Source organism: Tripterygium wilfordii, chromosome 8 (genome assembly GCF_013401445.1).
Source record: "Tripterygium wilfordii isolate XIE 37 chromosome 8, ASM1340144v1, whole genome shotgun sequence".
NCBI classification, from domain to species: domain Eukaryota; kingdom Viridiplantae; phylum Streptophyta; class Magnoliopsida; order Celastrales; family Celastraceae; genus Tripterygium; species Tripterygium wilfordii.
This window is the reverse complement of record NC_052239.1, coordinates 568,253-586,716: the sequence shown is the minus strand read 5'-3', so window position 1 is coordinate 586,716 and position 18,464 is coordinate 568,253. Positions and strand designations below refer to the sequence as shown.

At 37.8% G+C, this 18,464-nt stretch overlaps 3 protein-coding genes and 2 non-coding genes across 8 annotated transcripts; 4 read left to right on the top strand and 1 right to left on the bottom strand.

Moving 5' to 3' along the window:
* Nucleotides 1-860: 860 nt before the first annotated feature.
* Nucleotides 861-2,383, bottom strand: LOC120004464 (UPF0496 protein At3g49070). Of its 4 annotated transcripts, none has more exons than XM_038853823.1 (3): nucleotides 2,332-2,383; nucleotides 2,128-2,205; nucleotides 861-2,001 (listed from the first exon to the last, which is right to left on the bottom strand). In XM_038853823.1, the coding sequence occupies exons 2-3, from the start codon at nucleotides 2,174-2,176 to the stop codon at nucleotides 947-949; spliced, it is 1,104 nt and encodes a 367-aa protein (XP_038709751.1). In that variant the 5' UTR covers nucleotides 2,177-2,205; nucleotides 2,332-2,383; the 3' UTR covers nucleotides 861-946. The 4 variants fall into 4 exon arrangements, with proteins under 4 accessions (XP_038709751.1, XP_038709750.1, XP_038709748.1 ...); XM_038853822.1 differs by having other exon boundaries at nucleotides 2,128-2,219; nucleotides 2,332-2,376; XM_038853820.1 differs by having other exon boundaries at nucleotides 861-2,219; nucleotides 2,332-2,358.
* Nucleotides 2,384-8,710: 6,327 nt separating this feature from the next.
* On the top strand, nucleotides 8,711-10,944 carry LOC120004028 (scarecrow-like protein 8). Its single transcript, XM_038853238.1, has one exon. The coding sequence runs from the start codon at nucleotides 8,875-8,877 to the stop codon at nucleotides 10,735-10,737; it is 1,863 nt and encodes a 620-aa protein (XP_038709166.1). The 5' UTR covers nucleotides 8,711-8,874; the 3' UTR covers nucleotides 10,738-10,944.
* A 2,792-nt stretch (nucleotides 10,945-13,736) lies between these two features.
* LOC120003264 (rRNA 2'-O-methyltransferase fibrillarin 2-like) lies at nucleotides 13,737-18,074 on the top strand. The gene is made up of 7 exons (XM_038852170.1): nucleotides 13,737-13,892; nucleotides 14,442-14,740; nucleotides 14,834-14,929; nucleotides 15,010-15,087; nucleotides 15,171-15,347; nucleotides 17,381-17,449; nucleotides 17,669-18,074. The coding sequence occupies exons 1-7, from the start codon at nucleotides 13,877-13,879 to the stop codon at nucleotides 17,834-17,836; spliced, it is 903 nt and encodes a 300-aa protein (XP_038708098.1). The 5' UTR covers nucleotides 13,737-13,876; the 3' UTR covers nucleotides 17,837-18,074.
* Nucleotides 15,883-15,955, top strand: LOC120004639. The gene has a single exon (XR_005469569.1). It is a non-coding gene; the product is annotated as a small nucleolar RNA snoR60 (small nucleolar RNA).
* Nucleotides 16,054-16,124, top strand: LOC120004640. Its single transcript, XR_005469570.1, has one exon. It is a non-coding gene; the product is annotated as a small nucleolar RNA snoR60 (small nucleolar RNA).
* Nucleotides 18,075-18,464: the final 390 nt, after the last annotated feature.

Below are 18,464 nucleotides of genomic sequence, written 5' to 3'. Positions count from 1 at the left end.
TAGCGATTTATTTAATATCATATTTTAAATACAAACACCAAATAAAATCCTTCAATTAAAATAGTCAAAACATCAAATCCTCAAATAAAAATTCACTACAAATGTAAAAAAGTAAAACAAATTATTACCACACAAATAATAAAGCCCGTTCAAACACAATAATCAAACCCGTTAAATATATTCGTGCTTACAAATACAAAAAATAATAAGAAATAAAAAAATAAAAACACAACGCGGCAGCGCGCGGGCATCGTCCTAGTATATATATATGTATCATTTAATAATATGTTGAAACCTTAATAAAGGTATATATGACTGGCCTCGTTCCCACTAAAGGTAATAGGAAACCAAGAAAATTAAAGAAATTTCTAGCAAACTATATATATGGATATTCGAGTTAGCTCAGACTTTGACAGGACTCAATATCTTCCAACCAATCCTAGCTTAATCACCTTTTATGAACCGAAAGTATAATTATATATGTTATAATCTGAAGAAATTGAGAGGGATGATAGGAAAGATCGAGGTGAGAGTGAGATCAAGAAAGAGATGATAATTAAAAGAAAAATGTGAGAGAATTCCCTTGAAGTATTGTTCAGAGCTTAATACTCGCATGATTTTGTCATTCAAAAGCCTCAAGTGTCAGGAGATGAGTCTAAATTTATAAACCTCGGTTGGTGCTTATCAACCCAATAAGATTAAGAAAATATACAAAAAAATAATAATTTTAAGATATTGAGAGGAATGAGAAGAAAGATATGAGAGAATGTATTGTTTACATACAACCTAATACTTTTGTGATTTTATCCTTAAAAGGCTCTCAAGTATTAGGAGACGAGTCCAAGATTATAAACCACAGTCGGTGTTTACCAAACCAATGAGACATTAATAAAATATACCATAAAATAATAATAAAAGAGAATATATATAATTGTTTTGCTTTCAATTATAATATGTAGGAACTCCGAGTGGGTTGACCCGGATCCAGAATCTCTTTCACAACTATATTTCTTGCCCTATTAATGGTCATGAAGCATAAGTACAGATGCTCTTCTAGCTCATCAAGCTGATCGCTAAAGCTGGCATCATTCATCTTCACCTGGCGAGCCACTTCATAGCTGGTGTGGAGCCGATCCTCTCCTCTCTCGACCCAAAACTTACCCATCGCACGCATGTGCTCAATATCGTCATTAACCCGAGTCACATGCCGGCTAATTGTGTCCAAGTCTTTGTTCATTATAAATGTACCCTTTGTAGCCGTATCCAGCTGAGCCGAAACCCTGGCTAGCCTCCTAGTCGATGCAAACTCGAGTGAAGCCGCTATAAGGCTTGGCGTCGCAACTAGTAAAGCGATTGCGTGAGTGGCAACAATTACTGTTAGTGAAGCCGTTAGAGTCACGAGAAATAAAGCTGAGCCGTGCTTTAGTTTGTTGGCCAGCCGAAGCTTTGCTCGAATTTTGTCACGGCTTGTCTCGAGTTTGTTGAGTAATAGCGAACATGAGGCTTGGATGAGCCGAACCCGACTTGGAGAGGGAGCGAACGGGGCAAAGAGGTTAACGGAGTTGGTGAATTCAGCTAATCGGGTCAGGATTGCTGGGGCATGATTTTCAACATCAACGGTTTCTAGGGACTTGAGGGTCTTTTTCAAAGATCGGAATTTTACACGTGTGTGGTCAATGTCTCTCAACAAATTGCCACATAATCGAAAGGCATTGGCCGTTTGAATAAAATAATCGGAGAGGAGGGCACAGCTCGGGTGTTGGTTTCGGGTCAAGGCAAGTATTTTGGTAACCTTGGGTTGGTCCGGATCCAACAGATGTTCGGCGAAGAGCCGGTAGGACGGAAGCCGAGCGGCGGTGAATCCAAGAGGAATACACGAGGCAGAATCTTTACACGATAATGCAAGCACACGTGTCCAAAACTCATTGTATGATTCGGTACGAAAGGCATTAGCATATTCTTCGCGTACATCCACGTCATTCACTTTGCTTGCACTAGACGCTAGAAGAAACAAAAGGCAACAAAGTAACAAACTAGACATCACACGTTCACAATAGCTCATTATATATATATATATATTATGAGGTTATAGTATAATGGGTTGGAAGATGATAGATACATATATACCAGTGCTTGAAAGAAACTCTGTGATGTATGCTCTAATTCTCTTCGTCATTCCTGCTCGTCAAATTGAAACTTCCAGTTCTGTCAAATAATATCTGCTAAATGCGTTAATATGTACTTGACAGGAATAGAAAGAAAGAAAAAACTAGAAGAAGAAGAAGAAAAGCAAGTTGCATGCATAAATAGGGTGGCCGTGAAAATACCAACTTTTCAATTCTTCTTATGGGGTTATTTGAAGAAATAAACAAAGCGCTCTCTCTCTCTCTCTCTCTCTATATATATATATATATATATATATGTATACAGTTTGAAGGTATGATCAGTTTGCTGGTTTTGCTTGCGAAGGAAACGGAAAGAGATTGCTTTTACATATTTATACCTTGTAGTATAAGGGAAGGCTTTTGTCATTTTTGGAAGGAAAGCCAAATCTCGGTAAAGTTTTCGTTGAGAGGATATGATGACACCATGATGATTCTCATGGAGGAAACTACAAGAAAAATTCGATGGGCTCCCTTACGCCTTTCAGAGCACCGAATATGGGCCCATTCTGATAATTAAAAAAATAAATAAATTTGGAAACCCATCCTCGTAAATGATGGATGGATCCAAGGCTTCTTCTATATTGGGCCATGCTATGCTCATGGCCCGTTCTTGATGAGGCCTTTTTCAATTCTAGCCCAATACGTAGTTGGGCTTTCTTGAAGTGCAGAAAAAGTCCAACCCAATCCCGCTTATGGACCAAAGAAACTTGGAAGGCCACAATAGTGATCAAGCTAGATAGATTGTGGTGTTAAAGTCGAACGGTGGATTAGATTATCAAAATGAAGCTTTTTGGTGAAGTGGGACCCATAAACAATCTGTGCAGTTAGTAAAAATTAAAAGGTGGATTCATTCCATTTGTTTGATCGCAATTGATCAGAGGTTTTGGAATCATTTCGCAATGTGTGTATGGTCTTCTATTTTAAATGAATTGCAAAACCCTCGAGATGCAACTCGATCACACATTGTGAAGTAAAAAGTAAATGTTGAGTCAATTTATAACTACACTTTTATCCTACGCAGCTCATAATTTACTTCCTAGATTTAGATTACGTCATATCCATTATTAGTCCTTTTCTCATAACTAAATTACAAATTTTCATTATCCAAATTGGGAATAGAAAAAGGTAATGCCTCCAAACGGTGCGTTTAGGCGAAGTGGACAAGTGGTCTAATCTTTTGATATGGATAGAAAGCATGTGGTGGTACATTATAGGTGGCATTGAATAACAACATAACCTAACAAAAGAAAAATTGGCCCACGAAAGTGGCATCGAAAATAGGACTCCATCCAATGTAAAATCCATTTCTCCTAGCTGTCCTTAATTTTGAGACTCTTCTTTTGTATTTGCAACAATTGAGGGTGGATACCAATCTTGTCCAACTATATTTTTCATATTTGTCTGCTTATATTTATCCTTACATTTTTATAAGTGGGCCAAATATGAGATTTGAGTTTCTATTTGGAGTTTGCGGACAACAAAGTGTAATGGGTAAGTTTCACCTGTTAAATGGTCAAGTGGTTACTTGTTTCGTTTTGGTACAATTTACCTTATAGTTAAGTGGGAAATTTATGTGTGCGCAGGCTTGATGGCCCGAGTTCAGACCTCATATCGGATGTGTAAATGAAAAGTTTATATGATTGTATTATCGGTTAGGAAAAAAAATTGTTATATGGTTCATAGGTATATACGGATTGATGATGAATACACGATTACTTTTTTTTATGAAAAAAAAATTTATCATTGAAATCAATAAATATAAAGTGTTTACAGCCTCATGAGCAACTAACGCAATAATTAGAAGAACAATTAATCGTTAATGGTTCTTTTACTTTTAATATTTCTTTAGAATAGCTTCCAAACACTCCCTTTGGGTTCAAACCTACGAATATTGTTTTGTTGGTGACATGTTGCACCGACCTTTTCATCCTCAAATTAATAATAATCCGAATTTTGACCTTAAAAACAAATTGTCATATGAACAAGAAAGAAGAAGAGAGAAATCAATGTGAGTGCTCGTAAAATGAAAATGTAGTTTGGACCAAACACGTCACAATCATGCATGTACACATAACACACATATCTATGTCATTCACGAAACTTTGACTTGAATTCGACAAAACAAAGCATACCCATTTCTTAATACAAAAAAAAAAAAAAAAAACAGAGTTCCAAAGGCCTTTGTGACATATTTAAATTGCGGATACGTAAATTGTCCAACCCTTCCCAAATAGTTGTCGACAAAGTCAGAACATAATAGTTGATTTTTTTTTTTTGGATTTACCTATTAATTATATTTTCAAAAATACGAAAAAATACTAAAAATAAAAAGTTTCTAAATAAGATAAGTAATAATTTTCACATGTATTATGACACCACCCTACGATGGGATGTGAGATGGCTTGATGTGTCAGAGATTACATCGGTTGTGCCTCTGCTTGTCAGAGGGAGGATGGTTGAGGAAATCTTCCTATGTCAGAAATAGATTGATTTGACCGCTTCCTATAACGCATCCTGCAAGATTCATAGAAGTCAAAAGAGCCAGAGAACGAGTCAATAAGAATTCTCATACAAGGATAAGGCTGTGTTGAAGTCAAGTTTAACACCGGCTTTGACATCACATATGGTCTTCTCTATAGTCGAAGACATGAGCTCTCAACCTAACCCTATTTCAGGTTGGCTCCCTGATGGGTCTCTGTTATTGTCGAGCCCTTGTTATTTTTTGCCATTGCAAAGTGACATTCTCAATTAGAAGAGGCTTCTACCATGCAAATACTTGATAAATTATACGGTGGAGAGTTGAACTTGGGTTTCTAAGTTGGAACGATTCATGCGCAGCCAACTCAGCCACCCCAGGTAGTTAAAAATACATCATCGGTGTGAACAGTTAAGTGTGAAGCTTTTGAGTCAATCCATGACACAATTTAAGAGTCTTTGCTCATCTGATATTTTAATCCTGAAAAGCAGTAGTAGCTTACTAATCAATCAACCAAAAAACACCTAATTAATCGCAATTTGGCTGTGGGACCAAAAGGGCAAACAGAATCTACGACCGTACTGGAGTGTGGCTTTGGCGTGGCGTGTGTGCCTACGTTAATCGAAGCGCGTAAGCTAAAAATCACAAACTTTCCGTTGGCGGTAATTGCATTCCCAGGTGTGAACCGGCTGTCCCCGTTTAACGCGAGCTCTCAATCCAAACCCAACAGGGGGCCACAATGTGCATAATGACGAAACTACCCCTTCACGGGACGAGTTTGGGGTGATATTTTCTGTTAGGCAGCCCCCACCAACTCCCAAACGGACGGCTTTTCCAATTAAAGAAAAGGAAAGTACGTAAGAAAATGACAAATAAGCCCTTGAAGATATTTTGATTAACAATTCTTGAAAGGTGGGTGTGTGGTGGGTGAAAGATCATGAGGAGTCTTGTCTGGTAAGTAGTTTGGTAAATTTCAAGGATCATGGGGTGCATTTATGGAAAAATTTTCATCCTTAGCGACGGCTGATCCCACTATAAATATGCGACCCTCATTTTTGTTTTGGTCTATTACAACAATTGAATTTCGAGTTCATAAAATTGACTCACATATATATATATATACATGAATTTTCATATAAGAATATAAAGTAAAGACATATGTTTTCATTATTCATTTAAAATATATGAGACTCAAAACAATAAATTCTACTTGTTATATTTACTCATCTACATGCTCAAAAAATAATCCTTACTTTATATCCATATATTATAATACGGTGTAGAGAAGTTGAGTTAGGCAAGATACAAGTGGACTATGAGTTGTGATGGACACGTGTATGCGTAAGAGACTCTGATTCCCATTTCGAGGAAAAGTGTTTGTGAGAGAGGGTTTTTATTTTGATAACTGATTTGTTACTTCAAGTTTTGCCTACACGCAACCACTGTCGAGTGTCAAAAATTTTCCGTTCTGTCCAAATGGAAATGGCTTGATTGCCCTCACTACAGAATGTTAATTACTACGTTAAATGAAAGCATTGAATAATAAAATAAAATGTGAGCCTTCACATGTCTCGCCTGATTCATATAAAATCGTGTGCGTCAATCTTTACATTTATGATATTTAGGATAAAAATATTATGATCCATGAGACTGTTGTTTTTGAAATCTCGCGTAGCACACCACATGAAGAAAAACTGATTGGATTTTGAAATTTGAATTGTCTAATAGAACTTGCACTACTAAATATTGGAAGGATACATGGGGTCAGACCCCCTTTTTTTAAGTTTTTATTTTAATGTTAACCTTTATTCAGGTAGACCCAAACAAACCTCCAATGTGAGGTTAATAATTGCAGATGTAGCTCCTTAGAGACACACTAACAAGTTATTGTGAAAAAAAAATAGAGTTACTGTGAAGTGAATTTCATTTACTTTACCTGCCTTTTTTACTCTGATCTGTTTGTACTTTAAAGGTGGGTAACTACCCAATTGAATTGAATGCACAATTGTCCACTCCTTTGATCTTTCTCTGATTACCAAAAAAGTTTTTAGTGCGCGGATATATGACTCAGTGATAGAGTTACATGAGTGTAAATCATAGGTTACATGTTCAATGAGAATGTCGTCCATTGCGGAAGCCTTATGAACGTAAGTTGTTTATCTTTAATGAGCAACACATCCAAGACACAACGATATTAAATCTCATTCTACGTGGTAAATCTCATATATGTGAATCTGAATCTCCCATCTCACAAACACTAGACAATGACAGAACCTTTGAACAATGAGAGTAGTTTCAAAGAAATTCACTGGAAGTAGGAGTTGAACCTAACACCTCCTACATTTGACAATAGTTAATCATGACAATTGAACAACCAAATGCAATGGTCAAGATTAGAAAATCGTTAGTCCATGGACTTAAGTTGTAACACAACAATGGTTTTTTGTTGTCTCAATTCTAAAATGGACAAAACATGGGGGAATAGTGTTTGGCTAGCCCCATGTTGGCTCACTTTGTTAAAAATAGGACTCACTTCAACATATACACACAAATTTTGACACAAAAATCAATATTTGATATTACCTCTATTACACAAAAATAAAGTCAACAAATTTACACCATTATATCCATCTTATTTCCATTCTCAACCATATCAATAAAACATGTCTCTCAATACAATCACATCAATAAAACACAAATCCCCATACATTATTCATACAAAAAAAACAATCGTTGTGATTGCTCGTACCAGATGTTTTATTTAGTATAGCATCGTTAAAATCCAAAAAATACCTCAACAACTTGTCTTAGAATGTGATTAAAGAATTCCATGTAGGCCATGTACCATAAAGGGTATATCCGTGACTGAGAGCATTGACAATATTGTTTTCCCAACTGTTCATACTTTCTTAATATTAAATAATTCATTCACCAGTAAAGAGTGTAAACAATGAGAGTTTGGTAGCTTTGGAAGATTAATACTCGCCTCAATTCCTAAGTATACTCACATCAAGTCCACACTAACCTTTGATTTATCAAGTAATCTCAAACATGTATTTAGATTTAATTATTTTAATTAGATTTTAAAAAATTTATGTCCGGTCTGGATAATTGAATTTGTTTGACTCGGATTAAATCTAATTTTGACATAAGTTGTTATATGTCTGAAATCCATATCAAAACATAAATTTTTGTCTGGGTTCAAATACATAAATATTGTCCGATTTACTTATCCGGACTCTAATCCAGATTAAATTATTGTCCGATTTACTTGTTTGAATTTAAATAAATTTTAGTTTTATAAATTAAATACATCCAATTATCCCATAAATACGTGTTGTTATCCGATTCAAAATCAAAATTTTTTTTGGCCACCCCAAACCAAAATCGACTACAACTACAACTACAACTACGCGCCAGAGTCCCTCCCCCAAGGAGGTGGACAACTTTCTGTTTTTGAAAATTATGAGATCAGAGGTCAGGTTGATGACCTACACGTGTGCGTCAACACTCAAGAATCAACCGGGAATCATAGGTTTGGACAATCCAGCTACTGGAGTTTCGAATCAGCGAACCCAGGGAAGAGAATTTTGAAAACTGACTTCGCATTTACCGAACAGTTTGGCAAGGCTCGTTCCTCTTGTTACACGTGTTAGAACCGTCACTTTCCATTATGTTCTGGATTGCATTCCTTGGGTTCCTGTCTTTAGCTTTTAAGAAATAGTTCGTAACTGTCCAGTCAGGGGATCACCGCTGTATAAAGAGCGTTTCATTCAAACAAAATTCTCTCCAAATCGTTTCACTATCGCGTGTTCACGCGATTCTTCATAATCTCGCACTAGAATCGGTGTTATTGGTGTTGTGTTTACACGCTGTGAGGGTGAGCGTGGATACGACTTGACTTGAACAATGAAGTGAAACAACTAGGCGATGAATGAAAAGCGTGTGCCAGATAACTAATCAGCGTTCATTGCTTTGAAATACCACAAACCATTCGATCATTGACGATCAAACGGTGGAAAACTCACACCGAATATGTTTCTATAAAAACGCTTCACTTTTCCCCTTTAAAATAAATTTCCCGGAAAAAGAAAATATTCTCACGAAACCAGAATTTGCGAAACCTACCTCTCTCTCTCTCCCCCTCCCATTCGCATTCTCTCTCATGCGTTTCCTCTGAATTTTACCAGTTCTAACTATAATCGCCTCTCTGTTGATCGCCGGAGAGGAAAAATGTCATCGGGATTTTCCGGCGGAGTGCCGGAATTTTACAGCGGAGGTAGATCCATCAACACCGCCATGAACAATAATGTTTCTCAGTCTCCTTACCGACCCCAGCTATCTCAAATATTCCTCGACCCAGCCTCGCAGATCGCTCAACAGAGAACAGCCACGCAAAGCCTGATCGGAAAGCGAACGCTTGCTGACTTCCAATCACATCAGACATACCAAACTCCACAGCAATTAAACGGACTATATCTCCGTTCTATGAAGCCAAGGATGTATCAGAATACATCTCCGATATCCACCCTGTCTCCGACTGAATTGTCTGCTAACATGTCTTCTGATATGCATTATTTGTCTTCTTTCTCGCCGGCTTCTGCTTTGTCGCAGCAGCAGCGCTACGGTTTGCCGCCTCTACAACAGCTGAGGCCGTACCACCTATCGCAGATGAACGCAGGGCCTATGTTACATTCCGGTGTCGTTCAGAAGGGAATATCTGGTATAAACAATCAGGAATCGGAGAAGATGTTGAATAGGCTGCAGGAGCTTGAGAAGCAGCTCCTTGACGACAACGATGACGATGAGGGAGACGCGGTGTCTGTTATTACGAATACTAATAGCGCGTGGTCAGAGACGATGCAGAGCCTGTTCAGCTCGTCAAGTCCTACGGCGATTTCTCCTTCGCCAACAAACTCGTCGACCTCTTCTTCGTGTTCGTTGTCTTCATCAGCGGCCACCCGCGTCTCGAATTGTTCCAAAGAGTCTGTAATCGAGGCTGCCACCGCCATTTACGATGGGAAAGCAGAGGCGGCCACCGAGATCTTGTCACGCTTGTCGCAGTTTGCAAACACGAAGGGCAATTCTGAGCAGCGAGTGACGAATTACATGTTGTCGGCGCTGAAATCACGCTCGAACTCTTTCGAGAGCCCGCCTCCTGTCGCGGAGCTTTATGGTAAAGATCATATTGGTTCGATTCAGCTGCTTTACGATTTTTCTCCCTGTTTCAAGCACGGTTTCATGGCGGCGAATCAAGCTATCCTTGACGCCACAGTAGGCGAGCCAAACACAGATAAATTACATGTTGTTGATTTCGATCTTGGCCAAGGAGGCCAGTACGTGAATCTTCTGCACGCGCTCTCCTCGCGTCAGAGTGGTAAGCCGCCTGTTACTCTCAAGATTACCGCTGTCTCAGATGATGGTAGCGAAGAAAGGCTGAGGCAGGTTGGTGAAATGTTGAGCCAGCACGCTGAGCAGGGCGGGGTTTCTTTACATTTCAATGTGGTCGTGGGTCAGAAAATCAGTAATTTGAGTCGTGACTCACTGGGTTGCGAACCGGACGAGCCGCTGGCGGTGAATTTCGCCTTCAATCTGTACCGGATACCAGACGAGAGTGTCTCGACGGAGAATCCACGGGACGAGCTTCTCCGGCGCGTGAAAGGATTGGCACCGCGCGTAGTGACGCTGGTTGAGCAGGAGATGAACACGAATACGGCGCCGTTCGTGGCGCGTGTGGGAGAGGTGTGGTCATATTATGGAGCGTTATTTGACTCGATTGAGGCCACCACCGTGGCTAGGGACAAGGCAGACCGAGTCAAAGTAGAAGAGGGACTGGGTCGTAAACTCGGCAACTCGGTTGCTTGCGAGGGTAGGGACCGGTTGGAGAGATGCGAGCTGTTTGGGAAGTGGCGGGCCCGGATGGGAATGGCTGGATTCAATTTGAAACCAATGAGTCCGAAAGTTGCCGAGTCAATGCGTGCGAGGCTGAGTTCAGGAAACCGAGTCAACCGGGGGTTCACCGTCAAAGAAGAGAACGGAGGGGTTTGCTTTGGCTGGATGGGTCGAACCCTAACCGTTGCATCTGCTTGGAGTTAATTTCAGTCTCGTCATTATTGTCTTATTAATTAATTGTTATAGTATTTTCAGAAGTTTTCCTGAGAAAATGCCAAATGTGGAAGGAAAATGAAGAAGAAAAATCCCTCAACAAAAGAAGAGATAATAATAAAAATTGTGTTTGGATTTGATGAAAAGTTTATGTGCAGTGTTTGATAATAACCAAGAAGGGCTTGGCTGTCTTGCTTATTTGATGCAATTATTTTTAAGAATTTTCCAGTTATGTGTCAAGTATATATTGGTTACTTAAAGGCATGTACAATTCTAGAGATCTTGTAGGGTTTTCACGTGCACAACGTTGAGATTTTAGTATTATGTACGGAATATTAATGTATTTGTTCCGATACAAATAATTCGATATTTTTAATGCGCTCAGCTGCTCACACACCAGGTTATCTTTCACATCATGCCACTCTCTTTGTAATCGAACTTTGGATATATGTATATAATTTAGTCGATTGTCAATCGATCACCTCTCGTTGATCTATTTATTTGAAATCAAATATAGATATTTTCTAGTATTTATTATTTATTAATGTTAGGATCACGTGATTCACACCCTTCTTTGTTGTCTCATTAAACCTATCCAGCTATTTATTTTTCAATTACTCACACGTAATAAAATCATATTGAGTTGAACCCACATCGGCCACTACCTACATTTGTGTATCTGCATTTAGAAATGTGTTTAATAGTCCATTCATTGCATGGGATTGGAAGAGATTGTGTAGTGCATTCTTGAGATATGGATTGCAAATTGCAATTGATTCTGCAAATGTGGTGTGGAGGAAGTAGTTATGGAAAAGATTGTGTTCGTAATTATGAGGCACGCCATGCTTCAATTTAAAGGCCTCCAAGTGCCAGTTTGGTATTGGTTGCCAGTTTTGGGGTTTTTTATTTTATTTTATTTTTTATCAGGCAAAAACTTAAAAGCTAGAAGGAAATAGACCAAAGCGATGAACTGGGGGATCGCAACTATTATCTAACCAAGCTTGTAAATCTAATAAAAAACAACTGAGAATGCTGCCAGAAAAGCCGCCGACTACGTTCATTGGGCTTTTGGGTGCTATGCTCTATATTCATATTTCATAAAACAACGCATCCATCTACCAAGTTGTAAAAGATGATACAAAATGGTTGATGATCAGCGGCGAAATCAGACCGACTAGTTGATTGTCCGGCTCCTCAATTTTACTGACGTATTAGGTGGTTGGACTAGAGATTTGAATGTAGTGTGAGTTTTAGGGGTTTTCGAAGTGTAGCTTAGGGGACACTATGACTCAAGTTAGCTTGTAGGTAGTAGGGTTGTCGATATTACTCGATGCCTTGAGTTTTAACTAGTAGACAAAAGTGAAATTGTTGGAAATAATTTATTGAATGGAGGTCCCCTTTTATATGAACATGAAATAACTAATTGTTCTTGATCGCGAGCGAGATATCCGAGAGTGAACACCCCCTCTTGATTCTCTTCCAATTCGGTGAGGATTACACCACGGTACACTCGGGGTTTCCGAAATTATGATTGTTAGATTGTACTGAGGAGTGAGGTAACAGATTGGCGTGCCTAGATGTTCCTTAACCTAATCAACTCCTCTCCTGTAAATATGTGAGACGTGTAAGTATCTCATAGGAGGGGTAATTTTGAACTATCAATGGTAATTGTACCTTAGTTTTTATAATTTTGTTGCTTTTATATTGTGTGGATTTGAATTGGAATGGAGTGAATGGTGAGTTGGGATGGGGAATATCATGTTGATGATGCAATCCAGAAGGCATAATATTTACAAGGTACTACTAATAAAAGAAAACCAATCATGACAAGAGAGTGTCGGATTTGGTGGATTTCTGTAGTCACAATTTCCACCGTTGGATCATGCTTAAGAACATCCGACGGTTCTTCATTTTTTCAAAGGGTAAAATAGTCTCTCTATCTCTCTCTCTTTTCTGAAGCACGGTTGAAATTAACAAGTTTTTGTCCCCTTGGTGTGCCTTTCCAATGTCAAGATATGAATGTGGTCTCTTATGGCCCCTACTAGTTATATATATTCGAATTAAATTCTTATATTAGGTTGATAAAATTTATTTTAAAATAAGCTGGATTGCCATGGACCATGGCCGTGGTAGTGTGGTACCACATTTATGATAACGAGGAAATTCTTTCTTTCTTTTTTTTTTTTCCCATTTGATTGAGATTTTCAAATGTCATGGTATGAATGTGGTATCTTATGGCACCCACTGGCTACAGCCAAAGTAAGTTCTTACATCAGTTTTCATAAAAAAATATTTCAAAATGAGTTGACTACCATGGACCATGGTGATGGTGGTGGTACCACATTTATAGTATGTGCCTTCCTTTCCTATCTCTCTGTCCCCTTTTGGTTGTGAAGAAAACAAAAACTATGACAACATGATAGTTTTTTAATGTGTAATAACGACGAGATATTGAGTTTCAAGACTACGTTAATCTAAATGATTCGAAAGTCCTGAGTTTGATTTTTATTGGAATCGATATTTTTCTGCCAATGCATTGGTTTTTGGTTAAATTTATTATGTTTTCAGATGAGAAATTTTTGTGCGAGCAAGTCTAACGGCCCGAGTTTAAGCTCATATTGGATGTTTAAAGGACAAAACGTTTATAAAAAAAATAAAAAAGACAATGTACGCTTTTTCCTTTCTAGTAAATAAAATATTGGTAATTTGAGCAGAACCTTTATTTTTTACAAGAGACCTAGAAATCCAGATGAGCACATATTCAGATGGGCTTTAAAAAAAAATCCACAAAGAAACCGGAATAGGGCAAGCTTCTGATGGGCCTAGCAGATGATTGGATAAGTGGGCCTTCAAATTAGGCTTCAGATGCCTTGGCCCTTGGGTTTGGGGGATGATTGGGTTATTTAGGCCTTCAAATTAAGCTGGGCCCATTTGCACGGAACTACGGGCAGCTCATCAGAAAACCCTAAACAACGAAGCGCAGCCAGACAAATTTAGAAAACCCTAAACCCTGGTTGTCGTTTTAAAAGACTCCAGTGCGCCTCTCTCTGCCCATCTTATTGTTATTGTAGTCCAAAACCCAAAATTTTCTCTTCGTTCTCTTCCATATCTCTTTCATAGTCTCGCAGATATGAGACCTCCAAGAGGTAACTGATTGCTATTTTATTTTCTGTTTATTCCTTTACATAGTAAGGGAAATTAGACGAGAAGGAAGAGAGAATTGAGTCTTGATTGTGTTTTTGTTTCCTGCTTAACTTTTATCAGCAAGCAAAGTACTAGTTAGGGTTTTGTTTGGTGCTTTTGAATCCTCCATATCTGGTATAGAATGAACTTTCACTATCCTTTTGTTAAATCGGGAAGAAATAAATATATCTACATGTTTTCACGTTGTCTGCTGAGTTAGATCACCGAGTTAACTTACTAGTCCAGATTTGATTTTCTTTGTTCATGAACTGGGAAAACTTATTGTTTATGTGATGAGTTGAAGTGGTTCTTCCTGCTTATTAGGTAACTGAAAATTTGTGTATATTTCTGAAAACGAGGTTTTACTTTCGTTATTTAAAGTTTTTTTAGCTTCAGCTTGTTGCTGAATGCGTCATTGCGATATAGTTGAACCCTTGGTAATCATAAGATTGTTTGTTTGCTTTAGCAAAATTTAGACGAATGATGTATGTTTCTTGAAATGAAAATTGCAGGCCGTGGTGGTGGTGGATTTAGAGGAGGTAGGGGTGATGGAGGCAGGGGCAGAGGCGGAGGTGGTAGAGGTGGTGACAGAGGTGGCTTCCAGAGTGCCCGAGGAGGAGGGCGAGGCGGACGTGGTGGAGGAAGGGGCCGTGGTGGACGCGGTGGTGGAATGAAGGGTGGGAGTAAGGTTGTGGTAGAGCCTCATAGACACGAGGGTGTGTTCATCGCCAAGGGTAAGGAGGACGCACTTGTTACTAAGAATTTGATACCTGGTGAAACTGTGTACAACGAGAAGAGGATCTCTGTGCAGGTAAAGATTCATCTTTTGTTTTTATTTGTCATTATTTTGTAATTGCGTTTTATTCGTGTATTAACTTTCAAATTGTTTTTATTTCCTTCCCAGAATGAAGATGGAACTAAAGTTGAATACAGGGTTTGGAACCCCTTCCGTTCAAAATTGGCAGCTGCCATTCTTGGTGGTGTTGACAACATCTGGATTGTAAGGATTGGATAGTTACTGATTCTTTTGCCTACACATGCATAATACTTTTGTTAATACTTTATTTCTTATAAATTAAGAAACCTGGTGCCAAAGTTCTCTACCTTGGAGCGGCTTCTGGGACAACTGTCTCTCATGTTTCTGACATTGTTGGCCCCGTAAGTTAGTTTTCTGTATGTTTGGTTTTCTGGTTCATTTTAATGCAAAGAAGGTTCTTACATACTGCTCTTTTCTTTGGTAGGATGGAGTGGTTTATGCTGTGGAGTTTTCCCATAGAAGTGGTAGAGACCTGGTTAACATGGCAAAGAAGCGAACCAATGTGATCCCAATCATTGAAGATGCCAGACATCCGGCCAAGTACAGGATGCTGGTGGGAATGGTGGATGTGATATTTTCTGATGTTGCCCAGCCTGATCAGGTTTGCTCGTTATGTGGATTTTGTTTGTATAGATTGATTTCATGTTTTTTCTGAGAAGGTTGTCACAGATCTGTTGCAGGAGATAGCTCTCATATTCTTGAACAATCAAGAAGCATTTGAGAATGCACATTCTCTATTCATGAATACTGTCATGTTCATTGATAATTGCATGTCGATATGATGCACTAAAATTATTCAAATTTTTTGAGGATTATTTTTTTCCTTGCTACTAAAAATGACATCTGTTCCTTTTTTCTTTTCTTTTTCTTTACTAATTTTGTAAGTTCATTTAGCATTTGAAAATTTCATTGCTGGCTGTTATTTTTTTTTCATCTTTTTGAACTTTCCTTTGATTTATTATATTGTTTTCCACTCTTTTTGATGTGCTATCTGTTTGTCTAATAAACCTGTCTATAATCTCTTTTTACTGTCTTGATGGTTTTTTTTTCCCTGATTTTTTAGTATATATTTATTGTGATTTTTATCTTTTAGATGTATCTTTCTTTTCTTGTATTATATCGTTGGCCTAACGATAATGCATATGATGAGTTTTACTCGGATTCCCCTTCAGGACTTTATGGATGATGCAAACTCGAGTCTCTGATGCAATGGCAATTTTACACCTCTTCTTGAGTTTCTTTTCTTTTTCCTTCTATTTTTGGGTGACTTTTGTCTGCTTTTCTTCCCCTCGTTTTTCTCTATGATACTGCATATGAGGATCTACTCGGATTCCCCTTCAAGACATTATGGGTGATGCAATCCCGAGTTTCTGATGCTCATATCAACATCTTTTTTTTCTTAATCATTTTTAAGAGCATCAGACATGAATTTTCCTTATTTATACACTGCTTGTCAGTTGTCATGTATGATTTTCATGTGTTCTTGGTCAGGTTTGCAAAATTATGCAAATCCTCTATGGTCCTAACCTATTTAACTCAGCATTTTCTAAGGTGATAACATAAAAGTTGCAAATACTTTTACGTTTTCTTTTACGAATGAAGTGATTTAAACTTTTAAGTGTTTAGCTTACTGGTCTCAAATGTTTTTTTTTATTTTATGGTGTTTGCATTTTCTTGGATGAATTGTTGTTTTTGTTCTTCTTTCCATTAGGCTTTTATGGTAACACAGATTACAAGGTTGTTTTTTAAAGCTATTGCACTTTAATTGGATGTTTTAGGTAATTGTCATATATAGGTTTAGACGTTGTGCCTTCAGTCTTCAAGAGTGGTAAATGTAAATATGTCTATTATTGTAAATTGCTTGAACTATCCGCATGACTCGTACCTTGTTGAATCTGAACCTTACAGTTGGAAAACTGTAAGTTCCATTGAGTCATATTGAAATCTGAGAAAGAATGCTGGAGTAGCTGATTAATGAGTTGTACTTTAATTCTCTCAGGTCATCCAATCCCTCCATCTTTTCCCTCAACTGTCAACTTAAGTCCTATGCCTTAGCTTTCTTCTCTCTCTCTTCCCTTATTTAGCCAGTAATGGTGATATTCCCTTTTCAGCCTTGGAAGGTTCTGCTTCCTTTTCCCCTTCTTTTTCTTCAAATGACTGGGAGCTGAAACCGAACTTTTCTTTTGAGCTGTTCATCAAATTAAGAAAAAGATTGGCAACACAAGCAGAATGTTACTTTATCTCAACTTCCTGATTTAGCTTAATGAGCTTATCGTTACAAACCTTCTGCTTGTGTTGCCATCTTTTTCTTAATTTGAGTAGGCACCGGAACCAAACTTCTCTTTTGAGGTGCTTTTCCATCCTTGTCCCATTACCGTGGTTTTCTGCTTGCGTTTTTACTGACTTAGCAGTTTGCACTGTGTTGGTTAATAAAAGTAGTATGTTGTTTTCTCAGATTGGATATTATGTTGAGCTTTTACATAGGTTTTAATTGTCTTACAGTTTGGTGCATGCGAGAAAAAAAAACTTGAATCAGAAAGAGCGAAACAGCTGTTGGTTCCTAAAATTTCCTATTTTCTTTTTCGGTTCTATGTATCTTAGTGGTGTTTGCTCCATGGGTTTGTATCTTTGCAGGCAAGGATTTTAGCATTGAACGCTTCTTACTTTCTGAAAGTTGGTGGTCATTTTGTCATTTCAATTAAGGTCAGTTTTAAGATCATTGGTGATTTATATTTTAATTTGAGAACTGTCAGTCTAGTTGTATGATCTGTTTGTGATGTTTGAATGTCGAAGTTAATCTGTAAATTGTAATCTAGAGATGATAGTAAGTTTGTCCTGTTGGTACCTCTAATAATCGTTTAGAACTTTCACGTCACTGTTTGTTAAACTTAAAATTAACATGTGGTGGGTCTATTTTATTAGGCAAATTGCATTGATTGCACCGTTCCCGCTGAGGCAGTATTTGAGAGTGAGGTGAAGAAGCTCCAGCAAGAACAGTTCAAGCCTGCTGAGCAGGTCACTCTTGAACCGTTTGAGCGAGACCATGCTTGTGTGATTGGCGGCTACCGCATGCCGAAGAAGCAGAAGTGAATGGCTATGCTTTTCTTTTCTTTTCTTTTTTTATAATAATTTTGGCTAGGATTCTCAACTAGTAGGCTGGTAAAAGCATTTTAACTGTTTGTTATGTTTTTGGTCATGAAAAGATTACTAAAAGTTGTCTTTAAGATAGCTTTCAGTGCTGTTGTTTTTGCACTAATGCTTCTGTGGACCGATTTATGTAGTTGGTCATGTCCCATAAAAATTTATAGTCTTTCTGTTGCCTTCTTAATTTGCCTTGAAAAATGTGTGTTATAAGCCATAAAAGTTACTGAGGAGATTGGGGTTGGTAAAATTTTGTTCAGTTTCGGAATGATGATGAAATTTGACCAATCTTGATTAAATCAAAGTTGGACGTAAGTTATATGTCTGAAATTTGAGTTTAGAAGGAGAATTTTTGTCCGGTTTAAAATTGAGGAATGGTTTAAAAACATAAACCTTGACCTATTTATTTGTTTGGACCCAGATTTCAATTAGGTTGTTGTCTGATTTACTTATTTGGTTTTAAATCAATCTCCGGGTTTGGTCAATTAAGTATCCTCCGAAATTCAATCCGTATTAGAATTTAGATATGTAAATAGTATTTTATAAACACTTGTTTTTATCCGACCCAAAATCAATC

Bases quoted from the DNA above. Each gene is read 5' to 3' on its own strand.
- LOC120004464 (XM_038853820.1), bottom strand. From the start codon at position 2,062: ATGAGCTATTGTGAACGTGTGATGTCTAGTTTGTTACTTTGTTGCCTT.
- LOC120004028 (XM_038853238.1), top strand. From the start codon at position 8,875: ATGTCATCGGGATTTTCCGGCGGAGTGCCGGAATTTTACAGCGGAGGT.
- LOC120003264 (XM_038852170.1), top strand. The intron at 14,930-15,009 runs GTAAGGATTGGA...TTATAAATTAAG, and splicing joins GTGTTGACAACATCTGGATT to AAACCTGGTGCCAAAGTTCT. The intron at 17,450-17,668 runs GTCAGTTTTAAG...CTATTTTATTAG, and splicing joins ATTTTGTCATTTCAATTAAG to GCAAATTGCATTGATTGCAC.